The sequence below is a fragment of the Zonotrichia leucophrys genome, chromosome 14, assembly GCF_028769735.1.
Source record: "Zonotrichia leucophrys gambelii isolate GWCS_2022_RI chromosome 14, RI_Zleu_2.0, whole genome shotgun sequence".
Lineage (NCBI taxonomy): Eukaryota > Metazoa > Chordata > Aves > Passeriformes > Passerellidae > Zonotrichia > Zonotrichia leucophrys.
This window is the reverse complement of record NC_088184.1, coordinates 6,410,626-6,427,767: the sequence shown is the minus strand read 5'-3', so window position 1 is coordinate 6,427,767 and position 17,142 is coordinate 6,410,626. Positions and strand designations below refer to the sequence as shown.

At 44.6% G+C, this 17,142-nt stretch overlaps 2 protein-coding genes across 10 annotated transcripts in view; one reads left to right on the top strand and one right to left on the bottom strand.

Moving 5' to 3' along the window:
* RMI2 (RecQ mediated genome instability 2) overlaps nucleotides 1-17,142 on the bottom strand; it is an 80,140-nt gene that overhangs the window by 12,702 nt on the left and 50,296 nt on the right. For all 8 annotated transcript variants that reach the window (XR_010442011.1, XR_010442012.1, XR_010442008.1 and 5 more), the window contains 2 exons: nucleotides 13,167-13,272; nucleotides 11,000-11,293 (listed from right to left, as the gene is read on the bottom strand). The gene's annotated coding sequence lies outside the window, so the exon portion shown is untranslated. The remainder of the gene's footprint in view (nucleotides 1-10,999; nucleotides 11,294-13,166; nucleotides 13,273-17,142) is intronic.
* Nucleotides 5,955-16,481, top strand: SOCS1 (suppressor of cytokine signaling 1). 2 transcript variants are annotated; one of them, XM_064725679.1, is made up of 2 exons: nucleotides 5,955-6,007; nucleotides 15,549-16,481. In XM_064725679.1, exon 2 carries the CDS (start codon nucleotides 15,623-15,625, stop codon nucleotides 16,244-16,246), a length of 624 nt encoding a protein of 207 aa, XP_064581749.1. In that variant the 5' UTR covers nucleotides 5,955-6,007; nucleotides 15,549-15,622; the 3' UTR covers nucleotides 16,247-16,481. The 2 variants fall into 2 exon arrangements, with proteins under 2 accessions (XP_064581749.1, XP_064581748.1); XM_064725678.1 differs by lacking the exon at nucleotides 5,955-6,007 and adding an exon at nucleotides 13,518-13,680 and having other exon boundaries at nucleotides 15,549-16,480.

The following is a 17,142-nucleotide window of genomic DNA, read 5'->3' as shown; positions in this document are numbered from 1 at the left end:
CCTCACAATATGGATGAGACCAAAAGTGTGGATGTAATCCAAGGCTGTACAAAAGCCCATCTGAAGCTAATGCTTAGTGTTAAGTTGCACACACTGTTGTGAAAAGACAAAAGAGTGACACAAATTTCCCTTTAAATTAAAACAGGCTTGCTAGTCATCTGGTAAATTCCTCTTTTTCATGATTAATTGGACTTGTCCCCCAGGTACTGTTTCCTTGCTTGATTTCAACTCTAATAGGGGAACAGTACAGGCAGGTGCATTTGAATACCTGGGATTATATTCTCTTTATTATTTCTGATGGACAGTCCTACTCCACATGCAACTGCTTGAAAATGGCACCGTTTAGAGCTGTTCAAAACCTGATTCTTTTACTTCTAATGAGAACCAGCTGTCAGTTTTAATGACAGATTCTGGTAAATGTAATTTCACCTCTCTGGCTCCAGCTTCTGTTGAAGGAAATATTGAAAATAATGATGCACAGGAGTAACTCAAAATGAAATTCATGCCATATGTAGCAAAAGGTGCAAATGAGTCACCATGACCAGTAAGGTGCAGCACTTTCCCCCCTGACGTGGGCACAGGCTGTCCTGTCACAGGCACAGGCAGCAGTCACCTTGCAGGGTGCTGGGAGGTGCAGCACTCCCAGACTGGGCTCTGCCCACTCACTGCCCTCCCTGGTCATTCTGGTGAGCTCTTCTCAGAAGGCAGGATCTCAGCACCCACTCTGCTTGTGGGGCGCCACCCACGTAACCCCACAATCTTCCCTAAGTACTATACTTAAAATGAGAGTATGGGGGGGAGGAAGAGGAGGAGGAGTGTTCTGGTCACCAGGTGAAATAAAATTATCATTTAGTGTGGATATCAGAGTGGTCAGGTTGTCTATTAACCCTCCTGTCTGGAAGTGGATGTAGGATGTACTGACACTATTTCTGGTATTTCTGGTAGAAGAAAAAGGGGTTAGGGCAGTTCATGGGGAGGAAGGGGGATGGGGCAGGTCACTGTGTCCTAGGTCCCCAAGCCAGAATCCCAGCTGATGGCACCAGCTCTGAAAGATGTTGAGCTCCAGCCCCTCCTGCCTTTGAGTCCCTCATCCATGCCACATCTCCAGCACTTCACCCACTGCTGTCAGCTCCCCCTGTCTTTGGACCCAGTGACCTTTGTGTCCCCCACTCCACTTCTCCAGTGGCAGGTCCCCAGTGCCAGCCACCCCTCAGCTCCCTCTGGCCTCTGCAATAATCTGAGTTCCTTCCTGGCCCCAGCTCCTCAGGTGTACTTGGGCAAACCCCGACTCCTGCTTTTCAGAGGGGAGGGTTGCAAAGCACACCAAGACCTCCATCATTCACTTGGCTGAGGGAAAGCGACTGAGAGCCAGCTTTGGTAAGGCCATGCCCTGCAGAGCACTGCTGTGGGGGGCACTGGAGGGGACTGGGGAAAAGAGAAGAAAAGTGGGCAGTTATAGGAATTTGAAAGAAAAAGAAGAATGTACTTTGATGCTAATGACTTGAGTCAGAATACAAGGAGGTTGAACTTCCCAGAAAGGAAGTTCACTAACAAGGAACCACAGACAACCTTCAGATGCCAAACTGAAAACTCTGGAGAAAGTAGACAATTCTCAGAAGGATAAAAGATAAAGCCCTGTACAAACTATACTTAATATAACAGAGAGAAAGAAAGCAAAAGTCCAGCAGACTGGATCTTGAAACTAAAAGAGGTATTAAACAGAAATTAAAGGGTCACTTAGATAACATTGGGCTGGAAAGCAGAAAAAAATGGAGCAGAGTAAATTTTAAACCTGGGCCACAGGTATTTGTTCACACAGAGCAAGGTTAGATGGGACAATGTTCCAGCACTATTATAGAGGAAGCCAATAAGGAGTAGCTGGGACTAGCACAGAGGGAGTACAATAAATAAAATAAAGGACTGTGGGGGAGAAGAGACAAGGTAGAAACAGAAGTGTAAAGAAAGAAGCAGCATAATAAATATTGTATGGATAAAGAGGGGAAAAGAACAGTTTGTTCTAGGTCAGTTCATGGAAAAGTTCCTGCAGATCTCCCAAACCTGTTTTATTAATTCCCAATGCCAAGTTTAAAGCTGTGTGTGTACAGAACTTTGAAAAGGCAACTGTCTGTACAAATTCCAAACTGATCATGGAAAGCATTGTCTCAATGGCAAAGGATGTTCCAAAACCATGAGCCCAGAAGAATAAAATGATATGTGACTGCTTCAGACATAAAATATTCTAGTGCAAGTGAGAATTGATGCTGCTGATCTAAAAGCTACTAGACGTTGCTACTGCTGTTACCTTAATATGGGATTCTTCCATCTCAGTTCATCTTTCCATAGGTGTTAATTCTTTGAAGGAACAGTAGGTACATTAGAAAATGTATTATAAACAAATGTATAATTGTCAACAGTCTCCTATTTAGCATATTTACACACATACTCTTAAAAAAAAAGAAGAAAAGTAATTTCTGAATATTCTTGCACATGAAATGAAAGCAAGAAAAATTTGATTTTTAGGCCATCAAGAGATGCATGTAAGAGCCCAGTAAAAGTATGTGAATACAAGTCCTAAGAACTTTCATGTGAAAGATCCAAGCAGACACATCATTTTGCAGGTGTGGGTGGGGTCACTGCTAACCAAGGTCTGAACAGTCCTGTTGGGTCTACTGTGAGATCATTACCTTAAGACAATAAAAAGCAATGGGTCATATTTGTCAATTCGATCCCTCCAGGGATGAATGGAGCCCCTCTTGGTATGGTGCAAAAAGAGAAGCAAAACCACCCAACCAGAAAGGGTGTCTGTGCTGAGTTCCCAGTGACTGCAAGGGCTGAGTCACAGTGGGTTCTTGGACATGCAGGGGAGTTTTAGCAGGAAACCGCCTACCCTTTATTTACAGCCCTCCTTCAGCTCTGCCATTCCACTCAGCTCAGGAGATGATTTTATCACTCTGCATGTTGTGGATGCAGTTGCACACAGACACTTTCCAAAAGGCCTCATATGTTTAGCGTTGGTTTTTCATGAGGTTTCAATACATTCACTTCAGATGGAAGAAATACTGCCCCTTCTGCCTCCTCTCCATTGACTCAGATTTGTTTGAGTCATCCCTGACCTGCACAGATGCTTTGCATTGCTCAGCTCTGTTTAGAAACCAGCATGCTTGGCAGTGTGTGCCTTGTGAGCACAGGCAGATACAGTAGCACAAAGGCACTTTTCTTCAACATTTGAACACTTCTGGTGTCTTGTGATTAATTTTAAGTAAAGCAGGAGTTCCAAGATCCCGAAAAGCAGGGGGACCCTCAGTTCTGCCAGCCTATCCTGCCGCGACTCAGTGATTTCCACATTCAGCACCTGGGAGAGTCCTGCACTCCCACGTGCAGCACATTATCTTTTTGGCTATTAACATAATTAAAACAACAGTAAGTTTGTATTAAAAAAACCTGTTCTGGAATGCTAGCAAAGTTTCTTCTTTGTAGAACACAGACTTATCTATAGAAAACCATATCAAACAAATCTAATTGCAAACTCCAGCCCTTAAAATTGAGACAGGGCCTTCCTTGTGTTTCCTGCCAATTCTGTCCTAGTTTTGTGAGAGCTGAGATCACACATTTCCCCAGCACCCCTGTGTCAGTCAGTGCACACATGTGTGAGTGGGCAGATTTCAGGTTGCATATGCAAATATAAATCTGATATTGCCCAGTTTTTCAGTTCTTGGCTTTGTAACCATGGTGTGTGTACCAGGTACAGGATGGCAGGAAGGCTGTGGTATGTGCTCTACAGAAGTGCAAACTCCTAATTAGGAGAACAGAAGAGGAAATGGGGTAACGATTCTCTGGAAGAGTGATGGGCTCTCTGCACAGCCTCATGACTGCACTGAAATCCCATTTTCAGAGGGGAATGGTTACTAAATCCCCAGTGATGAGGAATTGTCTCCAGTCATGGAGTGCTTCTCAGTGTGGTAAACCCAGAGTAGAAAAATGCACAGATCCTCCCAGGTCTGCTTCTGCCTGCACAGGCATCTGTCATATTTCCCCAGCCCTGAGAAGGGGGCTGGGAGGAGATAAGGGAAGAAACAAAACCCAAGACGTTACCCATTTCTGTCTGCATTTGGCAGTATGCAGAATAGTTTATGTAAATTAGAATCAGCCACAGGACTTCTGGGAAGTTGGCAGTGACACTGTCAGTGTCTCAAAGTCAAGGTATGAGTGAAATTAAGAGAGGAAAGTCTCTTAAAGCTGTTTCTAAATAACCAGTACAAACATGCAGTTCATTCAGCAAGAATTGCTTTGGCAACCTACATTGGCAGGCTCGGACACTCAGGATCACTTTCTCTTTTTTATGCTGCACAAAACTCTGCTTGTGGGTCACTTTTTGAAGCCAGATTCAGTTTTAGCCCTGCCTTTGAAGGTCACATTTGAGAGATCATCATAGGCAGAGATCATCACAGCAGAGGAAGGATGCTGCATGAATCATGAGAGATGATCTGTTTGCCAAAACCTGCAGGCTGTACCACTCTTGGCGTTTTGTGCAGCTGGCCTGTCACATGAAGAGGATTCACACATGCCCTGAAACAACTCAATGAGTGCAACTCCCTAACAGCCAATGGGTTTTACCTCCCCAGGCTCCAGTCCAGGGTTTCCCTCTCCCCCAGATCACAGCCCTCCTACTCTTCACCCACCATCACAACCACGGAGGGTTCAAAATGAACAGGAAATAGCCACACTCAGATCTGCCTGCCACCCGCTAGGGGAAACTGGGAATTCACTGGAATTCATGGAACTGGAGGCAGGTCACATACAGGATGCCACAATTTGTCTACACAGTTGATATTTTAGAGTTTCATGTATGTCGTTCAGTTTCCCTGACATTAACCTTTGAAAAAAAGAAAAAAGAATACAGAAAGAAAAAAAAAAAAAAAAAGAAGAAGAAGAACCCACAGCCCTTTGGGGGATCAGAAACCAATTTCAGGAAACATTACCAAGTTTGATGGTAAATGCAGCCACTGAGAGTAAATGCATTCTTGTGTGTGTGTGTGTATTGGACCAAGTTTTTTATTGAATTTCCTAGAAACAGAGAAGTAAAAGTGTGGAATGCTATGACTTACTGCTGGAATAAGACAATGCACCATTATCAGTGGTGAGCTATTTTTAGTATGGCCCATGAGCAGGCAACAAGTGAGGGCTTTTTGGATCCAGGCAAGCTGTTTTTTCCAGCCCTGACACCTGGAACCCTCCAGTGCAGGGATCTCTTGGCAGCCCTGCCTGGGGCTGCCCTGGTCTCTGGCCCAATGGTCAATCAATGACTACCCTGGGCAAAATGGGACACTAAGAAAGGAAGGATAAAATATGCAAGGAATAAAAAGCCAGAATTAAACTGGAGGAGTTAGGCAGTGTCCTTTAAGTTAACTCAAAATTTGTAATGCAAGTGTATCTAGAAGAGAGCTTTGAATGTCTTTGTCCTTAATCTCTTCAAAAACAGGCTATTTTTAGCAGTAGATCTAAGGCCAGGACTGCTCTCTTGTGCAATCCTGCTTTTCCTTGTTGCTAAAAACATCTCCTTGGAGATCTGTGCCCAACTGCCACTGGCAGCGTTTTGGATGCAGAAGTCATGTCTGCACGTGAAGTCACATTCCGCATAACGCAACAGCACCTAATACAGAACAAAATGTTACCCTGTTACAAATGTCACCCTGCACAACAAAGAAAAGAATTTCTGAGACACTTCCTAAGAACACAGCCACTGTCCTATTGTTGCTGTGTTTATTCACCACTGCAACAGAAATCTTTTGAAGGGCTCTGATTAAACTCCTGCCAAATCTTCAGCAAAACAGTCTAAACTCGAGGAAATTTCCTCCTGAACAGAGCACAGACTGAGCATGGACTTGGGAAGATACTGGGGCGTTTTTAATGTAGCCAGAAATTCTGGGTGTCTGGCTGGCCTCTGAAGCTCAGCAAACCTCTCAGGATATGCAGGACCTGGTCTGTAGCTGCTCCACCTTTGCCAAGGGTAAGGACCGCACTGTATGAGGATTACAAAGGGTCTAATTGCAAAAAGTAGTAATTTAACCTGTTCGTAATGTAACCTTTCTTACAGACCCAGGAAGAGAGTATATAAACCTATTTATGTGGGAAGTCATGAGAGAGAGCACAGTATTTAAATTTACATTAAATTTACATTCATATATTTATTGGTATTTCTTGCTGGTACTGTAGTAGGTGCTTAATTGTATCTATTTGCCTACAAAAGCTATAGAGGGAAAAGGCCCCAACACTTGGCATAAGAAGAATTATATCTGCTTTTTCTTTACAACTTATCACACAGCTAATCTTAATTTTTAAACTGATGATTAGAGAAATCTAATTATGGAACTTCAGCTTAGATATGGACTAAATCAGCAACTACCTGAGGGCTGTATGAATTTATGTTGGATGAGGCTGCAGTGTCAGCAATATACAGATCAGTTTGTTTAGAAGTAAATCCTGAAGGTCACGGACACAGTGTTGGTACAGCTGCAAAAACTGAGAGGTAACTCAGTCCATACTCCAGTGGTATAACACAGAGGCAGCACAGGGCAGCTGGAGCAAAGAACTAAGGAGAAATACAAATTTACACTGTTCTCCTATAAGAATAGCTCCAGTTACCTTTCCAAAAGGCTTTTCTGTCAGTAAAGCTGTTTTAGAATCACTGGGGGTTTCAGGCAGCACAGGTCACAACCCACATGTCCAGTAAGTTTTAGAAGGTAATCTTGGCAAGCTCAATTCAATTAATGTAATTAAGGGTAAGGCTTCCTCCAGACTCATTATCAGAAATTTTGCCAGTATTTTCTTGTGACGTTATTGTGACCAGAAATAGATCTGCAATTGAAATACAGCACAGCACTCATTTCCAGTTTAACACAAGTGACAATAGGACTTCTTGCACTCTCAGAGGACAAAGTGGCCCTGGAAAAGTGAGTCACCACAGACAGAAACACTCCCTACAAGAGCAACTCTCTCCAGTAAGGTCTCTCCAGAACTCCTGTAGGAAATCCTCCAGGCTGGGCACTCTTCCCATTTTCATATTCTTAATTATCTAATTTACTGATACAAGGCCTGCATGCTAAGCTACACTAATTTTACATAACATAATATTTCTTCTTCATTAATCCAAAAGTATGTGTGGTGAGGTCTGTATATAAAGATATTTCTAAAATTAGAAAATGCTTCATTAATATCGTTGGATGATGTTTCTTTAACATCAGATGCCAAAAATTCTACATTTAAAGGACTTTTTTTATCTTTCATCAGAAACTGTCAGCTTATTCTCCTGATTCCTAGAAATTTTCCTGGAGCTGGAACATGGTGAAACTAATCCATTTTGCACTCAGCTTGTTGAGTTCACATATAAAATTGGCTGAGGTCTGCAATAAATCTGGAGAGGGAAAATGTCTGAAGAAGAAAATCCAATTCTTTTTCCACAAGAGCAATTATGGTGGGGTTTTTTCTTTTTCTTTTCTTGGCAAATGAGGAATTAATATTTGTACTCTGAAGAAAATTATTGATCCACCTATCAGGACTTATCCTTTCTCCAGGGACAGAGGAGGAACAGAAATCTGGATAATTCCTCAATACTTTGAAGAGCAGAAGCCAATAATAAAATCTATATTGGACCAATCTGTACAGTAGAATAAAAGGTGCACATTCAGTAGTTTCTGTTTGTTGGGTATAGGAGTTATTAGATACTGAAGAACCAAATGTATTTCATCATCAGAAGAGTTTGGTGGTTTATGATCTGGGATTTGACTGCAACCATAAAAAATATCTGTCAATGAATGTAGATTACAAACACAGCAGGAATACAGAGGCCAGCATATACTGCCCATGGAAGATCTCTTCTCTGAGTATTAACAGTGATTTATTCAGATTTAGTCATCCAGGCTTGATGGATTCAAGTTTTAAAAATCCATCCAAATAATCTGAAAGTGCCTCAGTGAGTTGCCCACCTGGATCTGGCTGAGATGCTGCAAAACACTGCTTTGCCACCAGGTTCTCATTTCTCAGTTTCCAGTGTGCTAATTCTGCCTTTAAGAACAAGACCACTTTTTTCCTTTTAATTTGGACTGTAGAATCTCTGTACATTCAAAGAAATGGAACTGAGATTTGGATCCATTTGACTATATTAAGAATGAATTTTATTCAGTTTCTGTGGACTAAGAACCAAAGATGAGGGAACACTTGAATCATTTCCTTTACCTCACCCCAACCATAAAAATCTCTCCATGTGTTGATTATGCCCAAGAATAAAATGTGTTCCTTTAGCCAGCACTGAAAGCTCTGTGGTCCAGCACATGTATCTGAAAGCTAAACTAGCTTAATATTCTTCTGCTTTAACATCTCCAGACCAGTATTTATTGCTGCAGTTCCCCTGAACAGCACCCTGCTACCTCTTCAATTAGCACCTACATTATTTTTAGGGATCCAAAGTTCCTGCATCAGTTGGGGAGTGTGCACATACAAACACACTCACACACAATCCAGCAAGACAAATTTGTCATTTGGATGAACAAAACCATCACAAAGCAGGCTGCCCTTTCACAATATTTTACCAGCAATTTGAGACTTTCCCTTTTTTCCCCCCACTCAACTAATTACAAAGAAGGATGTCTAAACTACTGAAATGCAGAAAGCCCAAACCACATTTTCATGTGGTTAAGTGCTCAGCATTTGAATTCATGAGACTAATGTGAATCTTGATTTGACTTAGTTAATATCAACAAGGAACTTCCACTGAACATCAGACAGGATCCATTTAGTCTGGGCTCAAGGAAGCCTGAAAAAGTAATTAACACAATTCAAAATAAACAATTCCAGAATAGCCAGCTGAGAAAGAAACCTTTCTCATAGCCTCAGACAGTTAATTTATTGGTTATTTGAAAAACAGCAGTTTATATCTCTTACAGTGAAATATTTCAGACAACATGGACTATTCAAAGGAACTTAAGGGACAGAGAGGCTCAGCTGTTAGTCTTAGTCCACAATTAAGCTTAATTTGCTTAATTTCCAAACCTCACACTTCTCCATTCTAGCCAGCACACATCTAAAAGGACGTGCACATCCTTTTTAGAAAGCAAAACCACTAATTCCTCTCATCCATCCCATCTGGATGGGATCTGACTTGGACATTCTCTGCAGAACAGCACAAATTCCAGTTCAGACAGAATTAATTATTGCTGTACCAACTGGCTTGCCCTTGTCTAGATAAAAGCTTATCAAGGCTTGATAACAAATTGGTGACATCCTCAAAATGTATTTTGTTCTTGGTAAAATGATGAATTTGCTGTGACTGGCAGCCTGGCCAGACACACATTGTTCTTCAGTGATACCTAGCATGATAACTAATACCAGTGTAAAGTGAGTCACATCTGTAGCTGTTTTACCTGGAAGGGTTGACTAAAAGGATAAGAAGATGAGCTGAATTCATCAGGCCCATTTTATTACCTCTTAACTTAGAAAATGATTGATTGGACGCTATGGGAATGGAAATGGGTGAGGCAATGTCACAGTGGCTGTTATCTCTTGGACATGTCCTGTTTAAATGCATCAAACTCTAACCCAAACACTTCATCCAAGTCTGTGACAGGTTCACACCTGGCTCAGTGCTGCTGGTTTCACTGCATCTGAAAGCAGACTCACAGACAGTGTGGTGTCTAATTTACTTGCAAAATCAAAGAATTCCGATTTCAAGGGTTTCGTTTAAATGAAAATTCAGATTCTGGAGAAGAAAACAAAACCCACTAAAACAGGAAGGATGGTATTGTGGTTAAGTTTCTAGTATAGGGCTGTGAAGACCTGAATTATGTTCCATTCCTAGCCCTTCTGCAGATTATCTCACTCTCTGACTTCAAGCAAATCACTGAATCTCTTGGTGCTTCAGTTCCCCTTTTCTAAAGACGATGGTGATTTGATCAGTTTAGATACTGAGCACATTCATGTAAGAGCTATCATGTACAGTATCAGCACAAGAGAGGCTCTAACCTCAAAAGACAAATAGTCAAATATGACTCTATTTACTGAACCATTTCTGCAAGAAAATAGCAATTCTGTATTAATTCCCACACTGATCACCCACTTACTGTACCAAACTCTAAACAACATGCTGTCCTACAGACACATTGGCCTGTTCAGTAATCCAGATTCATAACAGAATCAGTGTCTGCTTCTATTCTCAAAAGCTAGGAAAAAGCTAAAATAGGGAGTGCCTGCTGGTTCCCTAAGCCTTTCAGGTTTTCTGATTTTTTTTTTTCCTGGAGGACTGTCCCTGCAGTGGGGATGAATTCAGCAGGGTGTGGAATGCCCCATAATGGAATTTATACTGGGGAATATCCCACATGGTATCACAACCTCATCCCTCCTGGTGGTTTCAGAGGGTGAGAAAAGGCTTGGAGCACAAATAGAGGAAGCTCTGCCTGCATTATTCTGCTGTTAGCTGGGCTAAGAGTGTGGGCTTTGGAAAACTAACCAACAGGCAAATATCTCACATTTCCCAAATAGAAACAGTACTCTCCCACCTTCAAAACCATCTTCAGAACCATGTTTTTTCTCTTACTGCCTCCTGGTAGAACTTACTTGGCATCCCTATTCCCAGTGCTTTCTAAGGATATTCCCTGTCACCTTTGTCTTGTTTGTAGCCAGTAAGCCATGCTCCTGCTGCACAAGTGCCCAGCAATTCCTGTGAATTTTCTGTCATTTTTCAAAACAATGTTTACAAAATAGGGCTAAGGACTTTCAATTTTAACTAAAGCTGAGTTTGTTCCTTGTCCTAACTTTTGGAGGTTTACTGATACGAACCTTCAGAGCCAAAGCATTTACTTTCCTTCTCTAGAAACAAGGGAGGAAGGAAGATGGGGTGATGTCTCCCAGTAATTTTCTCTCCAGATTTTGCTTTTCTTTCCTGAGATCATCAGCAGGGAAAGAAACACAATTTGTTTCACAGGCATTTCACATGGAAGGCTTCACTTACCAAATAGACCCTAAGTCGAATTCACCTTGCAAAAAGCAGCAAGTGCTCCTTAAGCTGCCAGAGCACGGGTCAGAATCACCTGGACTAGTGGCAGGGTTTTCACCTTCAGTCCTTTATCTGGAGCAGTTTCCCCGAGTGCTCCGTCCAGCAGCTGTGCCCGTTCCCCTTTCCGCAGTGCCCTCTGCTGGGTACAGTGACCTGCGGGATCCTGCTGCCCGGAGCTGCTCCCGGGGCACAACTGCTGAGGCCAGGGAGAGGATGCAGGAAAGGAAACGGCACGATGGGAATGGAGAGCTGCAAAACCAAAGCATGAGTGGGTAAAACTGAAGATTTCCCAAGAAAGCCCATTTCTCCTGGGCAAGCCTTTCTAAGGCACTTCATGGAGCACCCCAGCCCACTCTCACTGTGGGATGGTGTCAAACTCCATAAGCAGCAGCCTGACACTCTTGGCTTCTGCTGTCCAAGCTGGCAGGTTCACTCCATCACTCTCCTCTGTGACTGGGAGTTCACCTACCCATTCGAGCCTTGCCAAGCTATGAAGCTTTGCAACAATTATTACCACATTCCTGCTCAATGAACACGACTTATTGGACTGACACTTTGTCAGCTGCGCTACTCAGTCCATGGCAGACAGACTGCATGTACACCTGCAGGATCTTTCTTTCCCCTGTGATCTTGCAAAATTAAAAATTACATGAGAGTGAAACAGCTTTCCTGGCACATCTACAGCAACCTTCAGCCAGCTCTGCCTCATGTGAGAAACACGCTCCCCGCTGTGCTGCACTACAGCTGTGAAGGGCTCTGCCCCAGAAGCCACAGGCGGCAGGACAAGGCTGCAGCAGCAGGAGGGAGCTCGCTGGGCGCCCCGGGGGCTGGGGGAGGAGTTAAGAGGCTCTGAGCTGTACTTTTGGTTCTGATTCACCTTATCTTGGCAGAGTTAATCACTTCAGAACCCTTTTCTTTGAAGTGCTGGGGGGAGGAAGGGGACTTTGTCTTGCCTAAGTAGACTTTAAGCTGTTAAGGGCAAGGCCTGGCTGTGCTACCTCTGTGAACACCAGCAGTGCCATATCCAAACCAGCCGTAGAATCTTCTCCTGCATGGAGCACGCTGTGCCAAAGAGTGGCAATACTGTATATTCAAATTCTAGGGGAAGTTTCAGTTTCACCAGTCCTTCATGCTTTTGCTATGAGCTTCCCCCAGCAGCTTATGCCAAACCTTGACTAAAGCTCTGTTGCTCAAAACTTGAGAGAGGAGTCTGAGCATAAAGTGCGTCTCTGTGCAAGGTCTTAAAATTAATGGCATACTGCTTCTCCGAATTCATGACAACTATTCTCCTGCATTGCAGAACATAAGCAGTAAACTTTGGTGGCTAAAACATCATGAATATCAAGATTCACTCATTGTACACTGGCTGCACATCACTGAAAGGTGCTGTACTGCCATCAGGTTAAGTCAGTCTGTGATCACACTGGATTTTGAAAAGAATATTTAGTCTCAAAGCAAGAAATACATTCCCTCAACTTCATCCCAACTCACAAGGCATTGCCAGGCCCTCTCCCCTTAATCACTTGACAAAGACAATTCCTTTGCATTGTCACAAAACATCATGCTAACTACAGGGAAACTTCTTGGCCTTTCAGACTTGGTTATTTAAGAAACATCCTCTTTAGAAGAAAGCACACTTTACTGAGCCTGCTGAAGGGAGCACATAAGACACTGGTGTGGTATTTGAGGCTTCAAATCTTCTGGGTGAGCAGGAGAGCATTCCAAGTCTCCTGCACTGGCTGCTGGCAAGGTTATAAATACAGCTGGGATTTGAAAAGCTACTTTTAATTCTGATTACTCTGGAGAAAACCCCAGGGAAATTCAGCTTTAAGAAGTCAAATTCCCAGTGTAGCATCTTTACAGTCTTCTCAGCGTAAGGATCATAAGCTTTTCTTAATACTTTTTGCACTTTGAGATTATTGGTCTAATATTTTGTCCTTTCTTTAACATTTAAGTTATACATTAGGTCTTCTTACCTCTTCTGTCCATGCTGACCTGTTAGCTCAAAGGAGAGCAGCTATTTTCACGTCACACCTCCCCGCAGTGGTTGCTTGCTTGCTTTTCCTCCCATTTGCCCCCACGTTTTGAGGCAGCTGTCATCAGAGCCTCATCCATCACCTACCTCGAATGTCCCCCGACCTCCCTGTGCCCTCAGAGCGCTTCCGTGCTCGGATTTCCCCCGCAGCACCTCTCGACCCTGCCCGCGGCCACCGCCTGCTCCAACGGGGCTGTCCGGAAAAAAAAGCAAAAAAAGCAAAAAAAAAGTAAACTCAGACGTGGTCGGATAGAAAAAGACAGGTTGAAGAGCATCCCCAGCGGCGGGGCAGGGAGCCCACGGGGCGTTCCTCAGCGGCAAAGCGAAAGTGAAGGCCAATGTGTTTTCCGAGAAGGAGGGGAGGAGCCGAGAGGAGCTCCGCGTTAAATACAAAGCCGGGCCCGATGCGCCGCCACAGAGCGCTGGAGGTGCCGCTCGCCCGCCCGCCCCGCGGCAGCCCCGGCTCGCCGCGGCGCCAGGCAGGGCCCCCGCCGGAGGATGCTCGGCCGGCCCCCGGGGCCAGGACCAGGACTAGCAGCGGGACGGGGACTGGCAGCGAGTGCTGCGCTCCGGGGACGGCCCCCACCCGCGGCACCCCGAGGTAAGGGAGGGTGTCTGCCCCGGGGGGGCCGCGCCAACAGCGACGTGCGCCGAGAGGGCTCCGGCGCCGCAGCTCAGATTATCGGAGGAGTTCTGCCAGATGTTCCAAGAGCGCGGTGGCCTCGGGAATCTTGGCCCTTTATTTTTTTTTTTTTAATACATTTTTCCCCTCCCTTTTTGGCTCAGTGCTCGTGCTCGCACAGACCTGTTGTGCCTAGTGTAAAACAGCGGGACAAGCACTAAAGGGAGCACGCAGGGGGGTTGCAGTGCCCCGCGCCGGCGGGGGGAGCCGGGGCAGCCCCGGGCCCGCGGTGCCCGCGCCGCCGCCGGGACGGGCCGGGACCGGAGCCCGCGGAAGTCTCCGCTCCGCCGCAGTTGGCACCCTTGTCCCAGATCCCTGCCCTGGCTTTCGGGCTCCGAAGACTGGCGTGTCCCCTATTTGTCTGCGCTTTGGAAAGGCACTCTCGCTTGGCTCCCTACGGCTTCTGCTAGGGAGCCCTTTGATTTTTACATCGCGGGCTTAGTGCTTATGTCTCCCCAGGGTGTCCTAAAACTGAATTTTTAACTTAAAATACTGAGCGATAATCCTGGCTCAGTAATTGGAAAAAACTGGCATCGGTTTCCGTCTGCTGTGCAAAGCAAGCCGAATGCTACTTTCAGCCTGTTACTTACCAGCTTAAGGATTTTATAACCCTCGTAGGTGCTTGAGGAAGTAATGTGACTTAAATGAAAATAAACATCAAGTTGTTAAATTAGCGCAGACAGGAATCCAGCGGCATACTTTCTTAGAAATTCTCATTAGCATGTTACCCTGAACTGTGAGATGGCTGAGGGATTCATTTCTGAGAATCCTTCAAGGTTTCTCAACAAGCTGCTGCTGCAGATCTATATCTGACTATAGGGATAAATCCTGAAATCTATGCTTGCCAGTAAGGTCAAGGCAGCCAGCGGAGATGTATTGAACCACACTGTCAGAGGCAGACATTTCAGGCCAAACTCATTCCTGGTGCAGCACTGCTAATTCCTTTGAAGTAACACGAGGGATGAATTTAGTCCCTCATGTTGAAAGATATATCAATAGGAAGCAATTTAGATTGGGCCACTTAAAGTGCATGTGATACAAAAAAGAGAGAGAGACTGCGGAGTAATGCTTTAAGGGTTCACAGAGGTTGATTTGTATAAGCTAGTAGGTTGTAGCACTGCTGTCCCAAGGGAAACTTGGGAGAATGGAAATGGCCTTTTATAGCTGAGCCTCAGGTTAACAGGAGAGAGGAAAGAAGTTTTAGGATTATTGTGTAAATTGACCGTGTTACAGGCTGCCCCTCCAAGTTACACTTCAGTCATACTGTGGCACCTCACCTCACTCTCCTCCCCAGTTATCTGGGAAAACAACCTTCATCCACTGTCAGTTTTTCACACAATGCATGCGCCAAATAACAACACTGTGTACTGAGTTCTGACATTGTAGTTGGGAAGGCAGAAAAAATGGCAATTAATTTGTAAAACCTTGTTGATTTCTTCTTTTAAAAACTTGAGAATGGGAGAGGGTGTCCATGAGATGACTTCTCATTGAGAAGTCATTTGAGTTGCTAGGCCCTGAAAGGGCTCATAGCAGGGAAACTTATTATCTTCTGTAGCTGTTACTGATCCTTGCTAAATATTTTTGGAGCTCTGGAGTTTGCCGTAGTGATAGGCTGCTAATCTTGTCCAACAGAGAGCAGTTGCTTGCCTGGTGTAGACTGGAAAATGTATATTTAATTATTTTATAATGGGTGGGAGGTGTGTCAGTGGAAGAGGCGGTCGTTCAGCGATTGCGGCCGCCTGTCCCTGGGGATGGGTCTCACATGGTGTCTCTCCTTGGCATTGCAGAGTAGCTGCTGGAAGGCCGCCCCGCCGTAGCCGTGACGCTATGGAAGACCGCATCCGCTGCTCTCGGCTGTAGGATGGTAGCGCACAGCAAGGTGTCAGCAGATAATGCACTTGGAGCAGACCCAAGACGGCTTCTTGACCCTCCGGCACGGGATCGCTCCCAGGCACGAGGCTTCCCGGGCCCCGGCCGGCCCGGCGCTGTGCAGGCACAGGGCAACACGCACTTCAGAACCTTTCGCTCGCAGGCGGATTTCAGCAGCATCACTCGAGCCAGCAGCCTGCTGGATGCCTGTGGCTTCTACTGGGGGCCTCTGAGTGTCAGTGCTGCCCACGAGAAGCTGAAGTCTGAGCCCGAGGGCACCTTCCTCATCAGGGACAGCACACAAAAGAATTGCTTCTTTGCCATCAGTGTTAAGACTGCAACTGGGCCCACCAGTATCCGGATTAACTTTCAGACTGGGCGTTTCAGCCTGGATGGCAGCAAAGAGACTTTTGACTGTCTTTTTAAGCTGCTGGAACATTACCTAAGCTCCCCGAGGAAGGTACTGGTTACCCCCCTTCGCAAGGTCCGGGTGCAGCCGCTGCAGGAGCTCTGCCGGAAAAGCATCGTGAAGACTTTTGGAAGAGAGAACTTAAATCAGATCCCACTCAATCCTGTTTTAAAGGACTACCTGAAATCCTTCCCATTTCAGATATAAGTGCAGCATTAACTGTATAGGGACACATTAGACATGTGTAACAAAATCCATCCTCCTGGGTTTTTAATTTTGTTTGACAGTGAGCAAACTTATTTTTGTAGCAGTTTACTGTATTTTGTGATGGAACCTGAACACTTGACTTCTTATGTTTACAAAAACTGTTTGCACAAACCTAGGGTTTTAAAACCCTGGCATAATTTTTCTGCCAAGCAGAATATTTTACTATTTTATAATATTTTTTATGATATTAACATAATAAACTTTATTGTCACAGTTTTTAAAAAAATAGCATCTCTGGTTTTAGTTTTAAAGGCTCTGACAGCTATCCTGCTGGCAGATTAACTGCTTAACTGAGTGTGTAAGTGCAGACAGGTCTCCACATGGTGCTGCTTCTTTGCCCTAACAAATTAGTCTTAGTGCTGGTCCAGCAGGCACAGGATTCCTGCCTGCAAAAGCCCACAACAAAAAAGGGCAAGCAAGTAGAAAATATACTCAGGGTAAATCTGGCCAGGAATCCACCTCTCTCCTAAACCCATGAGAGCAGAGACAATGTCTTAAGACTGCAGTGGTGCATAGTTTTTGACAGAGTAAATCAAACCCTTGGCTGACCAAGCTCCACCAACACTGGTTTGCCTTATTTCTGCGGAAAGGTGCAAAACCCTGAGCTAGAAGACATTGCTGTCTGACATAACCGAACCCCATGAACCTCGGTGGGGAAAAATAAAACTGTCCAGAAATGCTCTTCACACACTTTAAAAGTCTGTGAATGCTGTAGCATTGTGGTGCATTGGAGAAAGGACAGCTTAGTTCCCTTTGAAAATTTGCATACACAAATGGCAAAGGTGCAGGCATCCTCACACATAAAAAAAGACGTTTCTCATCTTAAATTCCTCCTG